At 36.9% G+C, this 19,450-nt stretch overlaps 1 protein-coding gene across 1 annotated transcript; it reads right to left on the reverse strand.

The window, feature by feature from the left end:
• Positions 1–1,500: 1,500 nt before the first annotated feature.
• On the reverse strand, positions 1,501–17,917 carry LOC104894759 (uncharacterized). Its single transcript, XM_010681067.3, has 24 exons — positions 17,637–17,917; positions 14,871–15,313; positions 13,815–13,963; positions 12,966–13,205; positions 12,250–12,359; positions 12,072–12,149; positions 11,887–11,987; positions 11,658–11,755; positions 11,488–11,579; positions 10,861–10,964; positions 10,699–10,776; positions 10,204–10,282; positions 9,695–9,863; positions 8,917–8,987; positions 7,476–7,556; positions 7,325–7,395; positions 6,961–7,057; positions 6,810–6,869; positions 6,419–6,473; positions 5,945–6,342; positions 4,469–5,866; positions 3,829–4,389; positions 3,570–3,625; positions 1,501–2,015 (listed from the first exon to the last, which is right to left on the reverse strand). Exons 2-24 carry the CDS (start codon positions 15,287–15,289, stop codon positions 1,820–1,822), a joined length of 4,761 nt encoding a protein of 1,586 aa, XP_010679369.2. The 5' UTR covers positions 15,290–15,313; positions 17,637–17,917; the 3' UTR covers positions 1,501–1,819.
• Between the last annotated feature and the right edge of the window lie 1,533 nt (positions 17,918–19,450).

Raw genomic sequence — 19,450 nt, forward strand, 5'->3', positions numbered from 1 at the left:
TTGTATTCTAGATGATTGGAAATCTAGAATGTAATTTAGAGGTTTTTCTGATGAGAAATATTGCATGACTAACTTGGAAGTAAATAGTATTCCATAGGAAATAAGTAATGTGTTTCGTGTAGAAAATTCTTGCATTGAAGAAGAAGGTATTGCATAGTATTTTATAGGTAGGAATTAAAAACAGTAAGAAAGTATTGTGTAATTGTTTAGTATTTGATGTAGCATATAATTATTACTATTAGGATGTGTACCATCTAGAAGAATCATATACTTCCTCCGTTTCTTAATAAGTGCAACATAGAAAAAGTGGGGGAATACCAAGGAATGTAGAGAGAGAAAGTTGGGACCACAATAAAGTAGAGTAATTCAAGTGATGAAACAAAAAAGTTGTGATCCCCTTTTGCTTTTTGATGGCATATTTGTAATAATATTGAACTTTTTTTACCATTTTGAGCTTGGTTGCACTTATTGTGACTATTCCAAATAAGGGAAATGTTGCACTTATTAAGAAACGGAGGTAGTACTTCTTAGTAGTAAATACTTCTTTCGTCCTATAATATAGTATCTACTTCATTTTTGATGAATCAAACTTTAAAATTTTTGACCGAATATTCTCATTTGTACATATAAAAAAATATATTCATGTGAAATCTTATTAGATTTGTCTCAATGTGAAGTTTCATAATATCAACTTTATATATTTTTTATTAATACGGAATTGAAAATATGAAATGTCAAAGTTACGTCTTGGAGACTGTGTAAAAAAGAAACAAGCACTATATTATGGACGGATGGAGTACTAGTCCTTCCATCCCATAATATGGTGCTTGTTTCTTTTTCACATGGTCTTTGAGATAAACATTTGACCTTTAATATCTTTAATTCCTTATTAACAAAAAATATAACAAGTTGATATTATGAAACTACACAATGAGATGAATCTAACTAGATCCACGTAAATATGTTATTTTATATATACACATGAGAATATTTAGTCAAATATTTTAAAGTTTGAACTCAAGAGAGAGAAACAAGCAATATATTATGAGACGAATGGAGTAACCTTTTTGTCAGAGCCATGCTCGAAATACTATCTAATAATAGTGAGTGTTTATAGATGACCAACCAGCGAGCAGAGAAGAGTAATTGATATGCTTAGTAACAAGTAACAGTCCAAGAATATAAAGTCACCAGGTATGAAAATCAGTAGGTGCACACGTCCGTATGGTGAGAAAGGTATCCACGATGAACATCAAACACTAGGTAAAGACCAATACTAATAAACATATACTAACAAAGTTGTACATATGTTCATTTGACTTGTTAACCATGTACATGTGTTCATTTGACTTGTTATTCATATACATGTCACCTCCATATCATACGAACGTGTGTATTATCTACGGAAGGTAGGCTTAACCTACTAGCCAAAGACTATCCAGCATATGTAAAGGTAGCTTCATCATGGTGAGGTAACAAATCCCTTGCATTAACAAAGTTTGAGAAGTTGCTTCTGATTCAAGATACCTTAGGCATCAAGTAAGGAGATTAAACATTTGTTGCAATATGAAAATGTTATACAACAAGATGCTTCATACATATCAGAGAGCAACTTAAAACTCTGTTAGTTAAAGATGATCCTCATACACTAAAGAGAGGATCAAGTAAATAAGTAACGACTAACGAGTGAGGTGTAGTTGCCATGGATGATGCATACAAGATTTCTGAAACCCCTTACCTAGGCAAAAAAATCTGGAGAAACTGATAAAAATGGGGTGTGGTGTCGAAACCTAAGTCGAAATATGGGGAACACTGTTGTTCACAATTTTGATAATGTTCTTTCAAAGGATTCGGCCATTTTTTTCATCTTTCTGAAATGCTCGGTATTTTTCGAAAAATATGACAGAGCATTCGACACCATCACATTGATATCATGTTTTACTGCTTCTACATTCCGATAATAGTTATTTGTCAGCCTTGATCGAACCACATTCGGTGACAAAGGGACGGGAAACCTGCAACCAAGGGAAAAACAATAACAAGTGGATCAGGGGAAATTTGGATCAAAGGAGTGGCTCTGGGTCATTTCAGATTGCACATATAATATAAACCAGCAATTTCAATTATTTTCAAATGGTAACCCGTCTAAGGTGCGTGCGGATATATAATAGGATCTCCAATCAACAAGGAACTTCATCTATTAAGACTCATAGCTAGAAATTACCACAAGAAAACCACCACAATGACGCAACTAAGAGGTGATGACTAATGAGAACCAAGGGAGCTGGGTGCTTTTACCTTTGAACTCCCACTAGATTCTCTAAAGCCGAAGCTTCATAAAACGGACCACATTATATACATACTAACTTGGTTTACACCGGTTGCGTAAGAAATAAATTTCCTGATTGACAATTCTAGAAAGAGAAGCTCTCTAACATAATAAATTCTTAGCCTTTTCTTCCCCTGCCCTCCTCACCCACCGGTTATGATCCTTCATTTTTGAAGATGGGCCCATGTTTATCCCAGTTTTGAATGAATCCTGCGTGATTATTTTTCCTCAGATCTTAGTCCGAAACAATCTGGCATTCGTTCATCACTCTAATTTGTGTCCGCGAAACATTTTGCCATGAATTTTGAACTGACTCACATGAAGTCCTCATTAATTAGTAACTGAATCAATATATGCCCATTATAGATTTGAATTAGGGTCAGATGTTTCCTATCTTATTATATTCGGGGTTTATGAAACTGGTTTCATCTATACTTTCTTTGATGTACCTCAATCCTCTATGGCTTCTTGTTCTTGTTCTGATTTTTCCTTTTATTGACTTTTTCTTATTTATGTACCAAGTAGATTCTTCCCTGAGAGCTGAGAAAGGGAAACCTATTCTTGTTACCTTACTTTTATTATGAAAAAAAATGAGAAATAAATTTCCACATTTTCTTTTATACAAAAGCAATTTGCTTGGAGCCTCGTATCAAACAAACATGATGCCTCTTTTAGCCCGTTACCCGTATATTGTTTTCTTTCAGTAACTGAATCAAGAGCATAGAAACTTCTCTAGTGCTTATGTCACTAACTACATGCTTGTGACATACAAGCAAACTTGTTTACACCAAATTGGATAAACAACCCTTCTGAAATCTGAAGTGTGCATTAAGAAAACATAGCCGGGAAACAGCAGACAAAAGTTTTATGGAGTTTGTTCAATAGGGTTTCTATATGAAGCAGATGCTTAGAGATGGCACTGACCTCGCAGATCAGTTTGCTTGTAGAGGGGTGGGGAGATTGGGTACTTGGGGGTTCGTCTGCTCATCCAATGGTGTCGATGCCTATGTGTATTACTTTGTCCCCCCCCCCCCTCTCCACATATGGCTTGTTTTCACAAAGCTCAGATATAAAAAAAAGTTATCATTGAAGACTTTATTACTATGTTACTTGGACACGGTAGTCGTATCAGACACAAACACATGTCCAAGTGTCCAACTCCAAGTATTTTATAAATATTCTCCATGCATACCTCAAGGAAAAAGCAAAGATGAAATCATGAACATTCAACAGGACTTACCGATTTAAGAAATCTGGCTTTTGAGAAACCTGCTCCAAATTGACGATACCATATTCCTGTAATTTTCATAAATCAAACACGACAAGATCATTTCCTCTTCCAAAAACATTATCAAACCACAAAATAAAAATTATATCACTTCAGATTGATAATTAATGAAATCAAGCAACATAGAAACAAGTAAGAACAAAATCTACGAATAGCAGATAAAATACCCCAAAGAGGCAAGAAGCCAGATAGAAGGAAAAGGCGCTCTTACCTGTTTCTTCCTCTCTAATTTAGAAAGATTATCAAGCAATTTGTTTCTGGTTTCAAAATCAATATGCGGAGGGTCCCACCGAACTTCAGGATCGTGCAATTCCCATGGACTCTGTAGTTCAGGATCTGGATCTCCCTGGTACTGAACAGCATATCTTTCCCATGGACTGTCAGGAAAATCACTAGATTTTGGTTTTGCAGAAACTATCCGACCTTCCCACCAGCTGCCGCCTTCTCCTTCCTCATGCCTCCACCACACTGAGCATGTATTCCCAGGAGTCCAATTTCTACTGACAGCAAAATCATACCATGTTTTCTCTACCAAAAAATCAGGGGCTTGTAGCAGCTCTGGAAGAGTCAATTTAAATGATCTACCAAACACACTTGAAGAATCATCTATGAACTTAAGTGTGAGCTTACAACAGCTCTCTCCAGATCCAGGAACAGGGGCATAATCAAGGCCTTCAACCAGGCAGGTCTCAACATCATTTATCCGTCCCTTCGTTGATATCCAAGGACCCCTTTCATATGGGGCATATTTTTCTATATATTCTTGATGACCCTGAAAAGGCCAGCATAGCATTAGTTCAGAATAGAAGTACAGTAACCAAGGCAGTAAGATAAAGAGTCAACCAAATTACCTGTCTCAAGTACACTACTTCATCCCCAAGCTGAGGAATATAACGGTAACCAGGTTCATGCTCACACAACATCAGCCATGATATTTTTCCAAAAACACTAGATTGACTTGCACTTGGAAGACCATAGTCCTCTTCGTAGAAGTTGTCTTGCCTGCTTCTAGTAGACCTAGACCTCATATTTACGCTTGAATTCAGCATGCAGTCTCTCGACGAATTCTCAGGAATCTTTGATGTCCCAGCAGATTGGTCAGTCTTCCACAGCTTCACCTTACGATTTACTTTGCCAACTTCACGTGTGCTTGCTTTTATCTCCATAGACCTAGTTCGGCGTACCACATCAGTTTCAGCATCAGGAAAATCAGTACAGTGTTCATAGTAGCCTGTATTAGAATTAAAATCTTCGACACCACTACCACAACTAGCTGCGTACGGTGCTGAAGGACCTTCAGTAGCAACCAGCTTTTTAATTCCAGTAACCAATTTCAGTTTAGAAGTTTTCTCTTGCTTCCAGATTCCATTTGATTTAATCTTAATCCTGGTAGGAACTGGCTGAGCACTCTCTTTCAACTCGTGAGAGTTATTATTACTCACAGCTACAGCATTTTCCATAGAATAGCCACCACCATCTCCTTCACATCCTATTACAAGACTTCCACGACAAGAGACTTCCATTGGGATGTCACTATCTGCACTCAGCTTATCAGGAGAGTAGACATCATCAACACTTGCAGAAGAACTCGGGTGATTAGGAAATTTGTCTAGCCGTCCTTTACACTTGATAGTGACTCTGTTTACACTTTGATTTGGTTTACGGTTAGATGCAGCAGGAGGATGTAAATCCATGTCCTCGTCATTTACGCAAGCCTGCTCATCTTCCTGTGTTTGAGGTAAAGAAGATGATGCGTCCAACTCTTTTTGGTCATCACTTTTAGGCAAGGACTTCTTAGTATCACGGACAGATAATTTAAGCACCAATTTCTTTCTAGATTCAACAGGTGCCTGAGGTACAGACATCTCAAATGGATTCATCACAGTAGGAGAATCATCCAAGGGAGCTTTTTCTCCACCTTGATCCAGCTTGTACTGAAGATCCCAAACAGGCTCATCATCTCGAATTTCAGAATCTTGAGACAATGATCCACTGTCTGAAGAATCATCTTCTGAACCATCACCGTCATCTTCGCCAAGTGAGGATGTCCCAGGGACTCTAGCGAACCCACTCAGTGCATTCCTGGCTGCAGCTCTTTGAGGTCTGGATAATTTAGCTATAGAAGAATTCTTCTTTGAAGCCTTACGACCACTTCTCAATTTCTTTCCCCTCTTTTTCTGAGAAGAAGTTCCATTGCAATCTTCCACTCTCTTCCTCCTTATGCGTCTACCAGATGCAGTAAACTCGGCCTAAGGAACATCAAAATATCATCATGAGTAGATATAGAAGGAAAGAGAAAATAACATACATCTGGAAATATGACTTACTTCAACTCTTTCATTCTTCCTTTTGGATCGGCGGAGGCCATCTTTGTGCCGATGTTTAACTTCAAAGTTTTCTGAATCAGAGTCTGTATCACCATAGGAGCTAGTACCGATACTTTCTTTCTCTTTGGCACTAGAACATTCCTCTGCTACATCATACTCTGAATCTGCATCATCACTCATAACTTCATTTTCTGGTTCCCACAAAGTAGCATCTATAGGTTCTAGAATATCAATTATCGCTTCTGGATCTGGTAAAGGAAAAACTTGGAAATCATCACCCAAGCTGAAATCTGGGCCACTAGCGAACTTCATCATGGATGGACGCCACTCCACACCCAGTGCTCCAAGACGCCGGCGCTGATACATGCTTTGATAGGGTTCAGGATATGGGATCATACCTGTAATAGCAATCCTTTTGCTCAATGAAAGGGAGGCAGAAGCGCAGGAAATGTATAACAACTCATTTTAGCTTACTTGAATCACAGAGAGAGTCCAGAAGATTTCTTTGGTATGGATTCAACTGTGACTCCTGCATTATCAGTAAATATCATTGCATTCCATATCATTCATTAGAAGCTTGTTGTTAAGAAATAAATGATGACAACTATATGCATGCATTGATTGCTTATGAGGATAGGTCCAGAAGAAACAAGTCCAAATAAACAAATATTACTTCTATAGTAGCATGTGATAAGAATTAATAACTCCATATTACAACCTACAGCCAACAGCAGTGCAAAAAAAACACTAGACATCGAGAAGACCAGAATTTCTCAAAAGTAAAAACACTCTCAGAAATGTGACATATTATATAAGCACACAAACACGAATTTTAGGTATAATTAAAGAACATAATCTCTCTAACCTGGTCAACAACATTTCCCAAAGTATCACGGATAAGAGGGCGATAATCTCCCAAGAAGAACTGTAAAAACAGCAAATGCATCCATCATGATGCAATCAAGCAAACCTTTAGTTGAACGAACACACAAAGACTAAGTATCATGAACCCACACCTGGTCATATTTGGCATCTTTGTGAGATTCCCCTTGTCCGGTGTTTAACAGGTATATTTGGCCGATATCATCCGAGAGTACAATTGATGTCCCATCCCTGAGTTACAAAATAAAATTATTACAGCATTGTATGAAATATATTATGTTATAAAGTAAATATAAGGAAATATAAGCAATGAGGAAAAATTGCAGAAGATGGATATAATCGGATAATTAACTACAATCATAAATCGAACATGGGTTTGCTTAAGGGCAGATTACATTTTAAATTATCAAATCAGATGAGCATAAAATCATTCCTTACAATAGTACACAAAAAAAGTAATAAAAAAAAAAGAACTTGTTGCATAGCAAGTCTACTTACGAAGAAAATTTTCCATCAACCAATTTACCACGTCCAATTTCAAATATCCGAACTGGATTCCCTTCCCATATCTGAATGTATAAGCAACAAAGAAGTTGAATAAGCAATTTATATGACATAACGGAGTAGAATTTTAGGTCCAAAAACTTACATCCCATATAATGGTCTTTCCATCATAACCGGCACTCATAGCTATCCGAGGATTGAATGGATGCACATCTAAAACATATGTCTGACGAATAATGAAAAGAAAAAAAGATATCAACAATATTTTCAAGCTAAGTAAGGAGGGGAGGGGGTGGGAGAGAAAGATGTAAGAGAGGAAAGTGGGGATGTGATAGACCAATAGCAAGGGTCAGGTTCACCTCATACTCTCAGAGTATAGCTATCAACAAATGGGATAATTTGATTATGGATTATTAGGGGTATGTATGAGCAACCGAATAAGGCAAAGAAGGGAGGTAAAGCTTTCCGGCTATACTCAAATAAGAAAAATAAATAGAAACTTACAAAGTAGGTTCCATTTTGAAACAAGTTTTTAACAGGATAACCTCATGGAAGTTTTGTAAAGAGTTTTTCCCATACAGGATAGCAATTTAGCGATTATATGATGAAATATCATCACAGGGGAAGCACAGCATTATCTGGAGAAGTGTTATATGTAAACTCACATGCACAGATACATATATGCACAAGTACATTTGTGTGAGTCAGTGTGATAAGATTTTTCCGTATTTCCAGTTTGGTCCTCCATCTATGATTACAATTATATCGGGGATTAGAAGTGGCTACAGCATGACTTTAGGGTACCCACTAATAATATGTATGATCCACTGAAAGTTTTTAGACTCTTTAACTTCTAGCTATAGAGGAAAGAATTGGAGGTGACTGGTCCATATGGAATGAATTAAGAGACATAATTATAGGAGATACCTATGGCTACGAGCAACAGAGGCTGAACCAATTTGAAATGTAAATGTTTCACAAAGATGGTTAGGCAAGAATACAAGTATACAGCAACAACAACAGGGGAAAGGTTAATGATATATTGATATGAATTAATAGACTGACAGCTTGTAGTGCATTAGTTCCTCCTAAAAGATACTTCTGCTAAATCTTCATGTATTACTCTTCTTTTATGATGACATAACGAATGGTGTTAAAGGACATCCCCCCATCCACTAAACCAGAGGATTGGTAGACGGTCGCATAAAACCACCACTATTCTGACTGATCTGAGTGTTCCCTTAACTTATAAGCAAAGAATAGATATTCCACAGTGATAGCTTCTAGCTCTACGATACTTTAGAGCTTCACAATATCCTTTTTAAGTTTCAACAAAAGTACAACTAAGCAACTTCCCAAGATGAGTTGTAACAAACTCTTCTGTTAACTTTCAAGAAGTCAATGCTTCCACTTTCCTCGCATGCAATTACTAATTATGAATGCTTTAAGAAAGCCTCTGATTCTACCATCCACGATCCATCTCTACTCTATATGCCTGTTTCAAGTAGTATAAGTCCCCAGAACATCCAGCACACTAGACGTACATAATTTTGTTTCAAAAGATAGTATTAACAGCCAGCACTCACAGATTCAGTGTGACCAGTCAAACAATGCACTAAGCTGCCATCTGCAGCATTCCATACACATATTCTGCAATCTGCCAAGAAAGTACACTAGTCAGAGCCACTGAATACAACCCCATTGAGTAACACTCCCTCTGCCATACTTATTTTTCTAGAAAATATTAACTCTGTCCTCTTTTAATCCATACAATTTGATTTTTATGCTTGCCAACACATAACTTTAACCATTAATATCTTCAATTATCTATAAGCAGAAAACTTGAATAGCCGAGACTTTCAAAGTCTATGTCAAGACGGATCTAACAAGTCCCCACATGACCATGTTTTCCAATACGTATAAATCACAACCATTGATCAAAGTGGAGTGTGTAGATAGTGCAAAAGTACCAAGTGTGAAGATTAAAAGAGAACAGGAGAAGCATTACTAGAGAACATAAAAGAAAAAACATATTATGAAAGTATCACTTGATGAAATGTAACAATATATATGTTATATGATGAATTACCAATTTTGCACAAATTAATTGTCAAAGCCTGACACTAGAACAGCCAGCAGCCAGCAAAGGGTGTATAGCAGATGAAGTGTACAGCTCTCCACTAATTTAAATAGGTAGATGCAGGTATATGATTTTCAGCAGCACCTAGATATTATAGGGAAACATACTTTTCTAATTTTACCTTTGAAACATGTAAACAGGGGTTGGGTGGGGTGAGGAGGGGGGGAGAACTACTACACAGGGAATCTTAGCCTTTTTTTATCAAGACTGGGAACAGAAGTTACCCATGATAGCAGCAAGCACAAAACGATTATCAAGACTCCACACAATCATATTTACTCCACGAGGAGTTGGAAGGATTCTTCGACGTGGTCCCCCACGGGGTGGTTGAGGCGGCAATGGCGGAGGGGGCACCTTGAGATGATATGCCTTAGTCCAACGCCCAACTTTTCCCTATAGAATTAAACAATGTAAAATCAATATAAAAGACAGACAATTTAATAGCGTGAAAGCGACATAATCAGCTGGAAAGTAGATTTATTATGTAACAGAAAAGAAGACCAGACCCACTCTACCCAAAATGCAAAAGCACGAAAGGTGTTAGAAAAATATAAATTCATCCAAAAGTTTGTCAAGTAGGTGCTGTCTTAGAAACAACAAAAAGAGACAGAGAAAGAAAGATAAAACTGAATGCTTGTAGCTTTTGTCTCAAACTTTAAGAGGCACCTAAAAATGAATGACGAGGATTCTGATATATTGAGGAAAAACAAAACTCATAACTTGATAAACTCACATGTGACCTACGTAACCTTGGCACCCAAATGATTGCACTTCCATCTCGAGAACACGTTACTATGTTATCATGACTGAACCTGCAAATACAGAAAATAAACATGATATCAAGAATGTCTCTAGGGTATGTGTTGGCCATTGGGCACCAAAAAGAGACAGTGAAACAAGCTCAGTTGCTTCGAAAACAAGAATTTGAACTTGCCACTATGCCAGTATAAATCGTAACCAAACCAGCTCAGTTGCATTGGAAACGAGAACTTGTGTCTGTTCTCTTCAACTTTTTTTTCTTAAACTTACATTAATTTTTCAGAACTTCTCTAACTAGTCTGAAATTTTCTGAACTTTTCTGAACTTCCCCCTATTTTTCCTGAATCTTAACTTTCCTGAACATTACTTAATTTTTCTGCATATAAGTGAACATAAGTTGAAGAGAAACAGACCCTTGAACATGCCATTGTAGATCAGGCTCACATAATCAGGACATATCAGTACTAACCACAAATTTTTGAACTTTAATGATTGATCGTCCTTCAGAGAATCAACAGTGACTGATCTTGCAATGATAGCACAACCACTGTAAAGGAAAGATCATTTTCATAATTAGTCTCTGCTTAAGGTGAACTGTTTTCAGCAGCAGAAAAAAACCAAACAGACAGACCTAAATTGCACATAATTGACATCATTCTCATGTCCTGCCAACAAATCAAGCTCATTAAATGGTTGCTCTGGTTCATCAGCAGAGAACTTGGGAGCATCCCAAACCTGCAGAAACAAATCAGTAAAGAAATATAAATACTTGTTTGATTCAACAAATTACACACTAACAGCACTCCTGATTTAGCTCCAATCAGAGCACCCCTATCTTCGAACCTCAAACAATTTATTATTCGAGTCACAAGTTCTGGCAAACAACATGGAACACAAAAGTAACAATAAATTTGGACATTATAAAGCCGACAGGCCCGACACACAGACACACTTGACCAGTTCTTTTGAGATAGTTAATCGCTTTATATTACATAGAACAATGATTCGAGAAAATTGCATGTTTGTCATCCAGAAAGATCCAGCAAATTTCTGCACAGGATCAAGATTTGAAGCTAACTAACACAGCTCTATTTTGGTGCTCAGATAACGACACAATAAAGCATGAAAATAGCTCTATAAGATATTTGAAAAAGGAAAACAAACTCCAAACTAAGGAGGGTGTACATCATGGTATACAGAAGTGAAAAAGTGTTACGCTTCCGTTAATCCAATAGTAAAATAGAAAAAATAGCTTTACCCTCGCAAAAGTATCAGAGCTGCCAGTCACAAAAACAGTTCCATTCGCATTATATGCACAGCATAATATTTGATGATTCTGCTGAGCAGTACCTGCAAAAGAGCAGGTTATGTTGAAAACAAACCCCTCCAAATACAACTAAATGCAAGAATAGTACATGATAAACCAACCAGTTGTTGCAGCAGCAGCAGGCTTTGGCACATAAATTCGAGGCTTAAATTGTGAATTCCTTGCATCCCACATTCTACAGGTCCCATCATCTGATGAGCTGCGAAATGGATATAAAGTCTACTTTCAAGATTTGTCGACAAATATACCAGATTTCCACCCTCCCCCAAAATCTGAATACAAAATTATTGAGAGAAAAAATTCCATGACAATTTGGGAAGTAAGGCTCACGATAAAAGTTGGTAGGTGGTCCTGGGACTAAATGCTATTGCAGTAACAGTGCCACTATGGCCCTGCAATATTGATATTGGAAGCCCATCTGGCAAGCGCCACTGTAAGATAACAGAAAAGCCAGTATTTAGCAACTAACAAAGAAAAGGTCACGACCAAGCAGTTGGAACTAGACGGAAGCTTACCACTCGAATGACAAAGTCATTTGAAGCAGATGCCACCAAAGCATTGTTTGAGCTTACAGCTAAGTCCGTGATATCCCCCTTGCAAAAGGAGTTCATTTAAATTCATTTTAACCAAGGTCAAATTATTTAACATATTCCTTCAAGTCGATTATGGTCAAAGCAGGCAGCCAAAACTCACCTCATGTCCACGGCAGCTCGCCAGGCAAAATGCAGTTTCCATTGACCAGATTTTTACAAGACGATCGTCAGACCCAGTGATTACATACCTGCCTGCTCGATCAAATATGGCTGCAAACAGGAAGAACAATAGTAACTATTGCATACTCATCAAGAAACCGCCAAAAAGTACAAATGTGACAAAACAGAAGCTATAAGAAACTCAAGCCAAAGATAAACAGCAATTATGTACCACTGTTAAATATAGTGAGTCTGAGAGAGAGAAAGACAGAAAAAACAATATGATGACAATAACAGAAATTATTGCTTCTGCCACTGCTGGGTCCAGAGATATGAAAGAATCAACTCCACAAATACATATAATACAGAGTTGAAAGCTCGTCGTGACAGGATCACAGCACCAAGTAATATTTTTGACACTCAGTAGTCAGTAGTGCTGAGATTCTCGGCACTGGATAGAAAAGACAGAAATCTTTAGCATCCAGTAGCACTGCCCCAAGGATCGTTGTATCACTTGCAACTCTATTTCACTAACAGAGGAAGTCTTAATTACGAATTACGAAACATCAGAGAAGATTTAGCCAAGTGAAATCACACCAACAGAATCATGCAAATCAGTATCTCTGGAAGTGATTAATAAATTAGCAGAAAACACATATGTCTTCAATCACATCCAGATACTTGTAAGCAGAAACTCAGATACGATGAGAACGTTACCACAATAAACAGCACTCCGGTGCCCTCTAAGTCTCTTTATATTTTGCATCTTTTGCACCATAGTGGATGGTTTTGCAATGGCATAACAAGCAGCATGTATCGATGAAGCACGATGGTGCCGTGTAAAACCACCACCAATAGCCCTTAGATGCAATGCATGGACTTGATCAACCTGCATATGAGGCCAACGCAAGTAACGAGGTAGCAGCTTGACTTGTGTCTTCTCTGCATTTCTATCACCTGAAGACGAAGACGAAGACCATAACCATAATATCTCAATCAAGCATTGATCATAGATCTATTACACAATGAGATAAAGAGACGCTAGACATGCCTTATGACAAGATAAATTATTCCTTGAGACCCAAATAGAAAATGACAATTATAGCTCCCATAGTCCCACAGAAGAGGTTGTAACATGTCTAAGATGTCCAAAAAGGTAGCAATATCAGATGGCCGCAGTATATTCACCCCTAGGCCCTAGGCACAAACAAAGAAAAGTTTTCCCTGCATAGGAAATTTGGTTCTGACCTGAAATCTTCTCTTTACAAAGATTCTAATTGCAGTGCTGACAAAAAATGCAATGTGTATGAATTGCAGAAAATGCCATTTGGGAAATATTTCCTTACGGTTACATGATTGTGCAATCACAATTTTACAAATGTCAAATAATTGATGTGTGAGAATAAGGAAATAAGACTTCTAATACAAAAATCATATAAGTGAAAAGAGTTTCAATTGGGAGTACACACGTAATTTTTCACAGCACCAATGTTATTTCTACATGTATCAGAATAAAGTAGTAATCAAAGAACAAAAAAACTTCAGAAATTAGTTAAGTGGCCATACAATTCAGAAGAGAAAAGGAACCAGTCCCCAACAAAGTAGGAACATCAGCTGCACTCGGACCATTGCGCGTGCCAAGTGACAGACAAGGGGAACCTAGCATCAGCTGCTTTAATAGCCTAACAAGATGATCCTTTGCAATGTGAGGATACCTGTTGATAGGAAAATAGTATTCTCAGACCCACCATGCACAGATAATAAAGATCTCTGACCAACAACAAAATAATAAGCAATATGCAGTAAATGACTGAAATTCACATATAAATTTCCATAAGCTTACAGTACAAGCATAAGAAACTTCCCACCAAAATGGGGAGAATCATACTTAACCAATAAAGTTGAAGAATATCCTCCTTTCCTTCAAACTCTCATTCAGCATTAGATGCTTAGAGTGGATGCATATCTAAGATATGCTAAGTGAACTTCGGCTTAATAAAACCAAGATTACATCAAATTTAAAGATACCACCCAAAAACCGTAAAAAGCTTCAAAGGTGATGTTTCCAGCCTCACAAGATGAATCCCCACATTCAAATTAACCTGGTAGTGTACATGGTTGATGGTGCAAAGCTTTAGAGTAGCACTCTGCCAAATATGACAGCTACTATGGGGTGCAGATTTGCAGATAAATGCAGATCGTCCTAATAATAGAACATTAACAACAATAAAATAATCGTTATGATGATAATAACTAATATTACTACTCCTTTTCGCACTAAACAAGATGTGGTTTTAGGGTGGGGGCAAGTTTTGAGTTGAAGTACCATAACTATCCTTCTCATAGTATGTTTACATCTCCGCCATACTACAAATATTTTCTTATTCAAAGGCGAGATTAAGGGTACTATGGGCAGGTTAAATTTTAATTAGCAGCCAATTATATTGGGATGATGAAAAATACTAATGTGGTGGGGCAAAATCATAGTGCTAAAGGTAATACTAATAATACATTCATTGCTCATTCTGTTCCTCACTCCTGAGTATATGCAACCTGCTTCCACATGAAAACTGATAAAAGTCAGCAGACTAATTGCACGGCACTTTTAATTTTTTCACATACCTGTGCAGAAGTTTCTCATAGGTCAGAGGGAGTGAGACACCATCGTCATTCTCATCCCCGCTATGAAATTGAGTTCTTGAATACCAAGCATGATATCTTCTGGGCAAGAGCTGATGCTCCATAAGTTCATTCAAAAATTGTATATAAGTTTTCTGGCATGGTCCAGCAGACAGAAAATGCATCATCAAGAAATAAACTTCCCTAAGATCGATATCAGCATCTGCAACAGCATGGCCGGCGACTCTTTCTCGCCCTTCAAAGTATATATTTTCTGGAACCTTATCAGCAGAAACAGCACATTCATTAACTCTCTCTCGCCCTTCAAAGTGATGATTATCTGGCACCTTATTTGAAATATTGGATGTCTTCAAATGAAGTGAAGACATATAATCAGCGGTTGCATACTTTCTGACATCCATGATTACACCATTTAAATGACCAACCTGAAACAATCAGAATGAAAGTCCAGTCAATGTAACAAGTAGAAATCATTGATACTGAAAGGTTGTCAATGATGAGCATAATCACTAAAAGACATTCCATCTATAATCATTCGTAGATAGAAAGCCTGAAACAAAGTAAATGAGAAGTAGCTCAAACTATAAATTTTTGGAGAAGTCAGCCAGTAACCTAGGAAGAAAACTACAAAATTGATCAAGTAAAGGTGATATATTATTGGAGTAGCTTCCAACTTTTTACAGACAAAAACAAAAGAAACAGATGATAAATTATGCATCAAAACCTAGCGTCAAAACTAAAAATGGACTTCAAATAAGATTCCTTCGCCTGATTACTCCTCCCATTGGAAGTAGTGGACAAGGAGAGAATATAGCATCATTATCCATATCTTGAAATATTAGATGTAAACATTTAGGTCATGGATATCAGTATATTTCAATCCAAACAATCAGTCATTGGAGGCACAAATCAGAATTAAATTAGCTCCGTGCCTTGAAAAGAAAATGGAAGTTATTTGAGGATATCCTGAGAAAGTGAATGAGAAAGATTATAAGTGCATAACAAGATAATATCTCCCCCCAAACCAGTCTTGACAGATACTATTATTAACACTCATATCTATGTCGACATTTTCTCTATTCTTATATTAGATAAGATGATTATAAATTAGCTCAACTTTAGACGAAAAGTGAAGATGAAAGGGAAAGAAACAAAATCAGTAGTGAGCATTTCATTTTAAGGAAAATGTTGCAGCTACATCAGATTATGCAAAAGATCTCACTGTTCCTTGGGGGGATAATATGCAAAAGAGTGGTGAGGTATAAGCTACACTGCTGAATAAAAACCCTACAAGTAGACCATGCTAAATTAGGCCCAGTTGCTATCAACTCTGCACCTTAGGAAAGCAGGGAAGTATTTAGGTCCCTTCTGTTCCATCTTCCATCACCAACACAGAAAATACACCAGAACATAATATATGGCTGGTGACACTCCCTAAGATCCTACTCACGAATGGAAATCCAAAATAATATAGGTATCAGGGAACTCGACGATACCTTCTAAGTAGCATATTTGCTATTAGTACACTTTGAGGATCAATAATAGGACAACTATCAGCATACTGTTTAAAGAAAATTGCATGTTTTATATTACAAAAAGCTCCATCCCAAACAATTCAAACCAAATTGATAATATCCAGTCATTCTAGATAACTAGATTTTTGGATATGAAAACAGATATCAAAGACAGAGAGAGTCAGGATGAGAGGTTCAAATATTGAGGACATTCGAAATAGAATATTTTCTGGAAATGAACGCATCGAAGTTGAAACAAAAATCAACTGCATCTTTTTCTTTCTTGTATAATATGGCAATGCTGACCCACTTTCTCCACCGATAAAGAGTTAAATTGGGAAAGAAAGTATATAAGCACCTAAACTAGAAGGGGAAGAAGGAAAGAGAATAACAACTCTTTTACAAATTATTCTATTAACAAAGATCTCGATGTTCTAGAAAAAAAATTCCATGTCCCTCACGAACTCTTCTAAGGGTATTGAAGAATCTCTCCATTCAACCTTTCAGTTTGAAGTTGCACAAGTGCTAAACTAAAATTTCATCCAAAATAATGAGAACCTTCTTTCACCAATTAGGCACCTATCCATTTCATCACACTGACATTGGCACCTTCAAGCTCATAATCCCTTTTCTCCTTCAAATCACTAGCTTAGTTGGCTTCAGTAATTATGGCACGGCTTAATTTCGACAGAGGTTCGTCCCCGTATATAAAGCAAACAGTCATGATTCCATTGTTTAGACAACAGTTGCATGCTTCAAAGTTCAAATCATCTTCCATATCAAAGCATTTCTTCCAAATTCTTGTGGGATATAAAACAACATTAAATCCTTATCTACTACATTATATGAATTTTTTTATCTATTTTTTTTTAGGGCACTATTTTTTGCATGTCGATATAAAGAAAAATAATACTTGTAATGAGTATGATGAAAAATAAAGTGAAACAAACAAAAACAAGAGCACAATGAAGAACATTCAGCTCGAAAATTTTTAGGAAGAAAAAGACTCTTTTAACTATTCAATAATCAATCTAATCTCAGCTAAAATTGTCTCGAAAATCACTAAAAACCCTTAATCAATTCAATACTTTGGTCACAACCCATGAAGCAAAAATCTAAACTAACCACTAAAAACACAATAAAAATACTGGGAAAACTATGCCCAACAAAAAATGTTCAGAGATTTACAACAAAAACAAAGTAAAAGTGCAAAATTTATGAGATGGGTAATTACCTTTTTCACCTAAATCGTTGTGAAAGCTCCAGAAAAGAGAAGTTGCGAAGAGAATAACTCCAAAGCAACAAGGGTTTGAGGATAGACAAAAAAAGAGGGTATTTTTGGGTTATTTATATAGTTTAGTTGATGGTGAAACAATTTCTTGTGCATTGCATTATGAGTATTATTTGGGAGAGGGAGAACCGAAGAACAGTAATAGACGAAATCTGGGATTTGTTGTAGTCTGATATGTTGTCAATTGTTCAAGAGGATGGTGAGTGAACTTTATTAATCGTGATTTGTAAAGAGAATGTGATTATATATTGGTTTATCAATGTGCAAGTGTTTTTATAACATGTGTATATGGGGGAAAATTAAGTAATGGTAAAACGACTAAAATATAGTATGAGGCAATTTCACTCACAATCCAATTGATTACAAAATTGATGAAAAAACAACCTAAGCTGCACAAGTACACTCGTGAAAATTATACTTAATCAATATCTTAGGCATTTTAACCTAGTAGAGGTCTGATCTTGGCTATTACACATCGTAAGTTCAGGAAAACGAAGCGTTCTTTATTAAAAGGTGGGCATATTAACCTAATAGAGGTATTTTGGGTAGTATTTTGGTTCTTTACCAATGCAAATCATTGTTGTTATGACACAAAGAAGACAATATCTACTCGTGGGTTGCTGCACACCAGGTTATCAGCGTCAGGGCCCATTAGTGGACTCTTGCACACCTAAGGGTGTTACTGATGGTATCATAGCCAGGACCTATTCCGGTGTCTTATAGTGCCTTCGGGGACGCAGACTCTTTAAAGGAGGAGAAAATGTACCTCAACCTAGTAGAAGCTTTGTGTATGACTTCCGTTATGTACCAAAGCAAATCATTGCCGGATAGGGCCCAAAGAGGACCATACTTACTAGTGGGCTCCTGCACATATACCCAATTTTTAAGCAACATAATCAAATTCACGCTCTAATAATTTGACTCAAAAATGCAAAAGAAATCACATCTAATTATATACAAACCATCGAACAGTGAAGAAAAATTTTCAAAAAAGACCAAGATTCAATTTAAGAATCAACAAGTTTTTTTTTAATCAAATGAATTCCCACGGAAGAGGATAATGATGAAATCAACCCATAATAAAAATGAAGAAAAGTGGTTGCAAGACTGCAGACATATACGACAACTAATAATAACATCGAGAATTATGCATTTGAGTTAGGTCGTCTCGGTTACTGAAAGTCTAATAGGATCTCGCCAAGACTTAATGTTTTCATAATAAACATGATTAGCTTAATCATGATTGATTTTAGGTTTATTATGTAATTTATATAGTTTGTTTTGAAATAAACTGAAAATGATATCGAATGTCCGTTTAGTAATGTTCGAATGAAGAGGTGAACAGAGGGTGGACGTCAATTAATTTTGTTGATAACATTTCGAGGGGTGAAAGTTTAGAGGTAGGCATGAGACGTGCCTTAATGACCTACGTGCCAATCCCACATGTCTCGTGCTATGGTGGGTCGTGCCTAAAACGCCCATAATGTATTGATGTGCCTAACTCGTGTCGGGTTTTAGAAAATAGCCCCCATGCACAATCCGACTCACGTTTCATGCCGAGGAGACTCGTGTCGTGCGTCACTTATAAATTTTATATTTTTGTGGATTAATTCTTAAAATGAACGTGCCAACAAGCGAGCCGGCCGACTATACTCATGTTGAGCTCTTGCCGATCTCGTGCTAAATTCTAAAAATGTTTTCAATGCACAACCCATGGCCCATGAGCGTGCCTTTCGTGCCATGCCAGTAGCGTGCTT

The sequence above is a fragment of the Beta vulgaris genome, chromosome 5 (genome assembly GCF_026745355.1).
Source record: "Beta vulgaris subsp. vulgaris cultivar EL10 chromosome 5, EL10.2, whole genome shotgun sequence".
Taxonomy (NCBI): Eukaryota; Viridiplantae; Streptophyta; class Magnoliopsida; order Caryophyllales; family Amaranthaceae; genus Beta; species Beta vulgaris.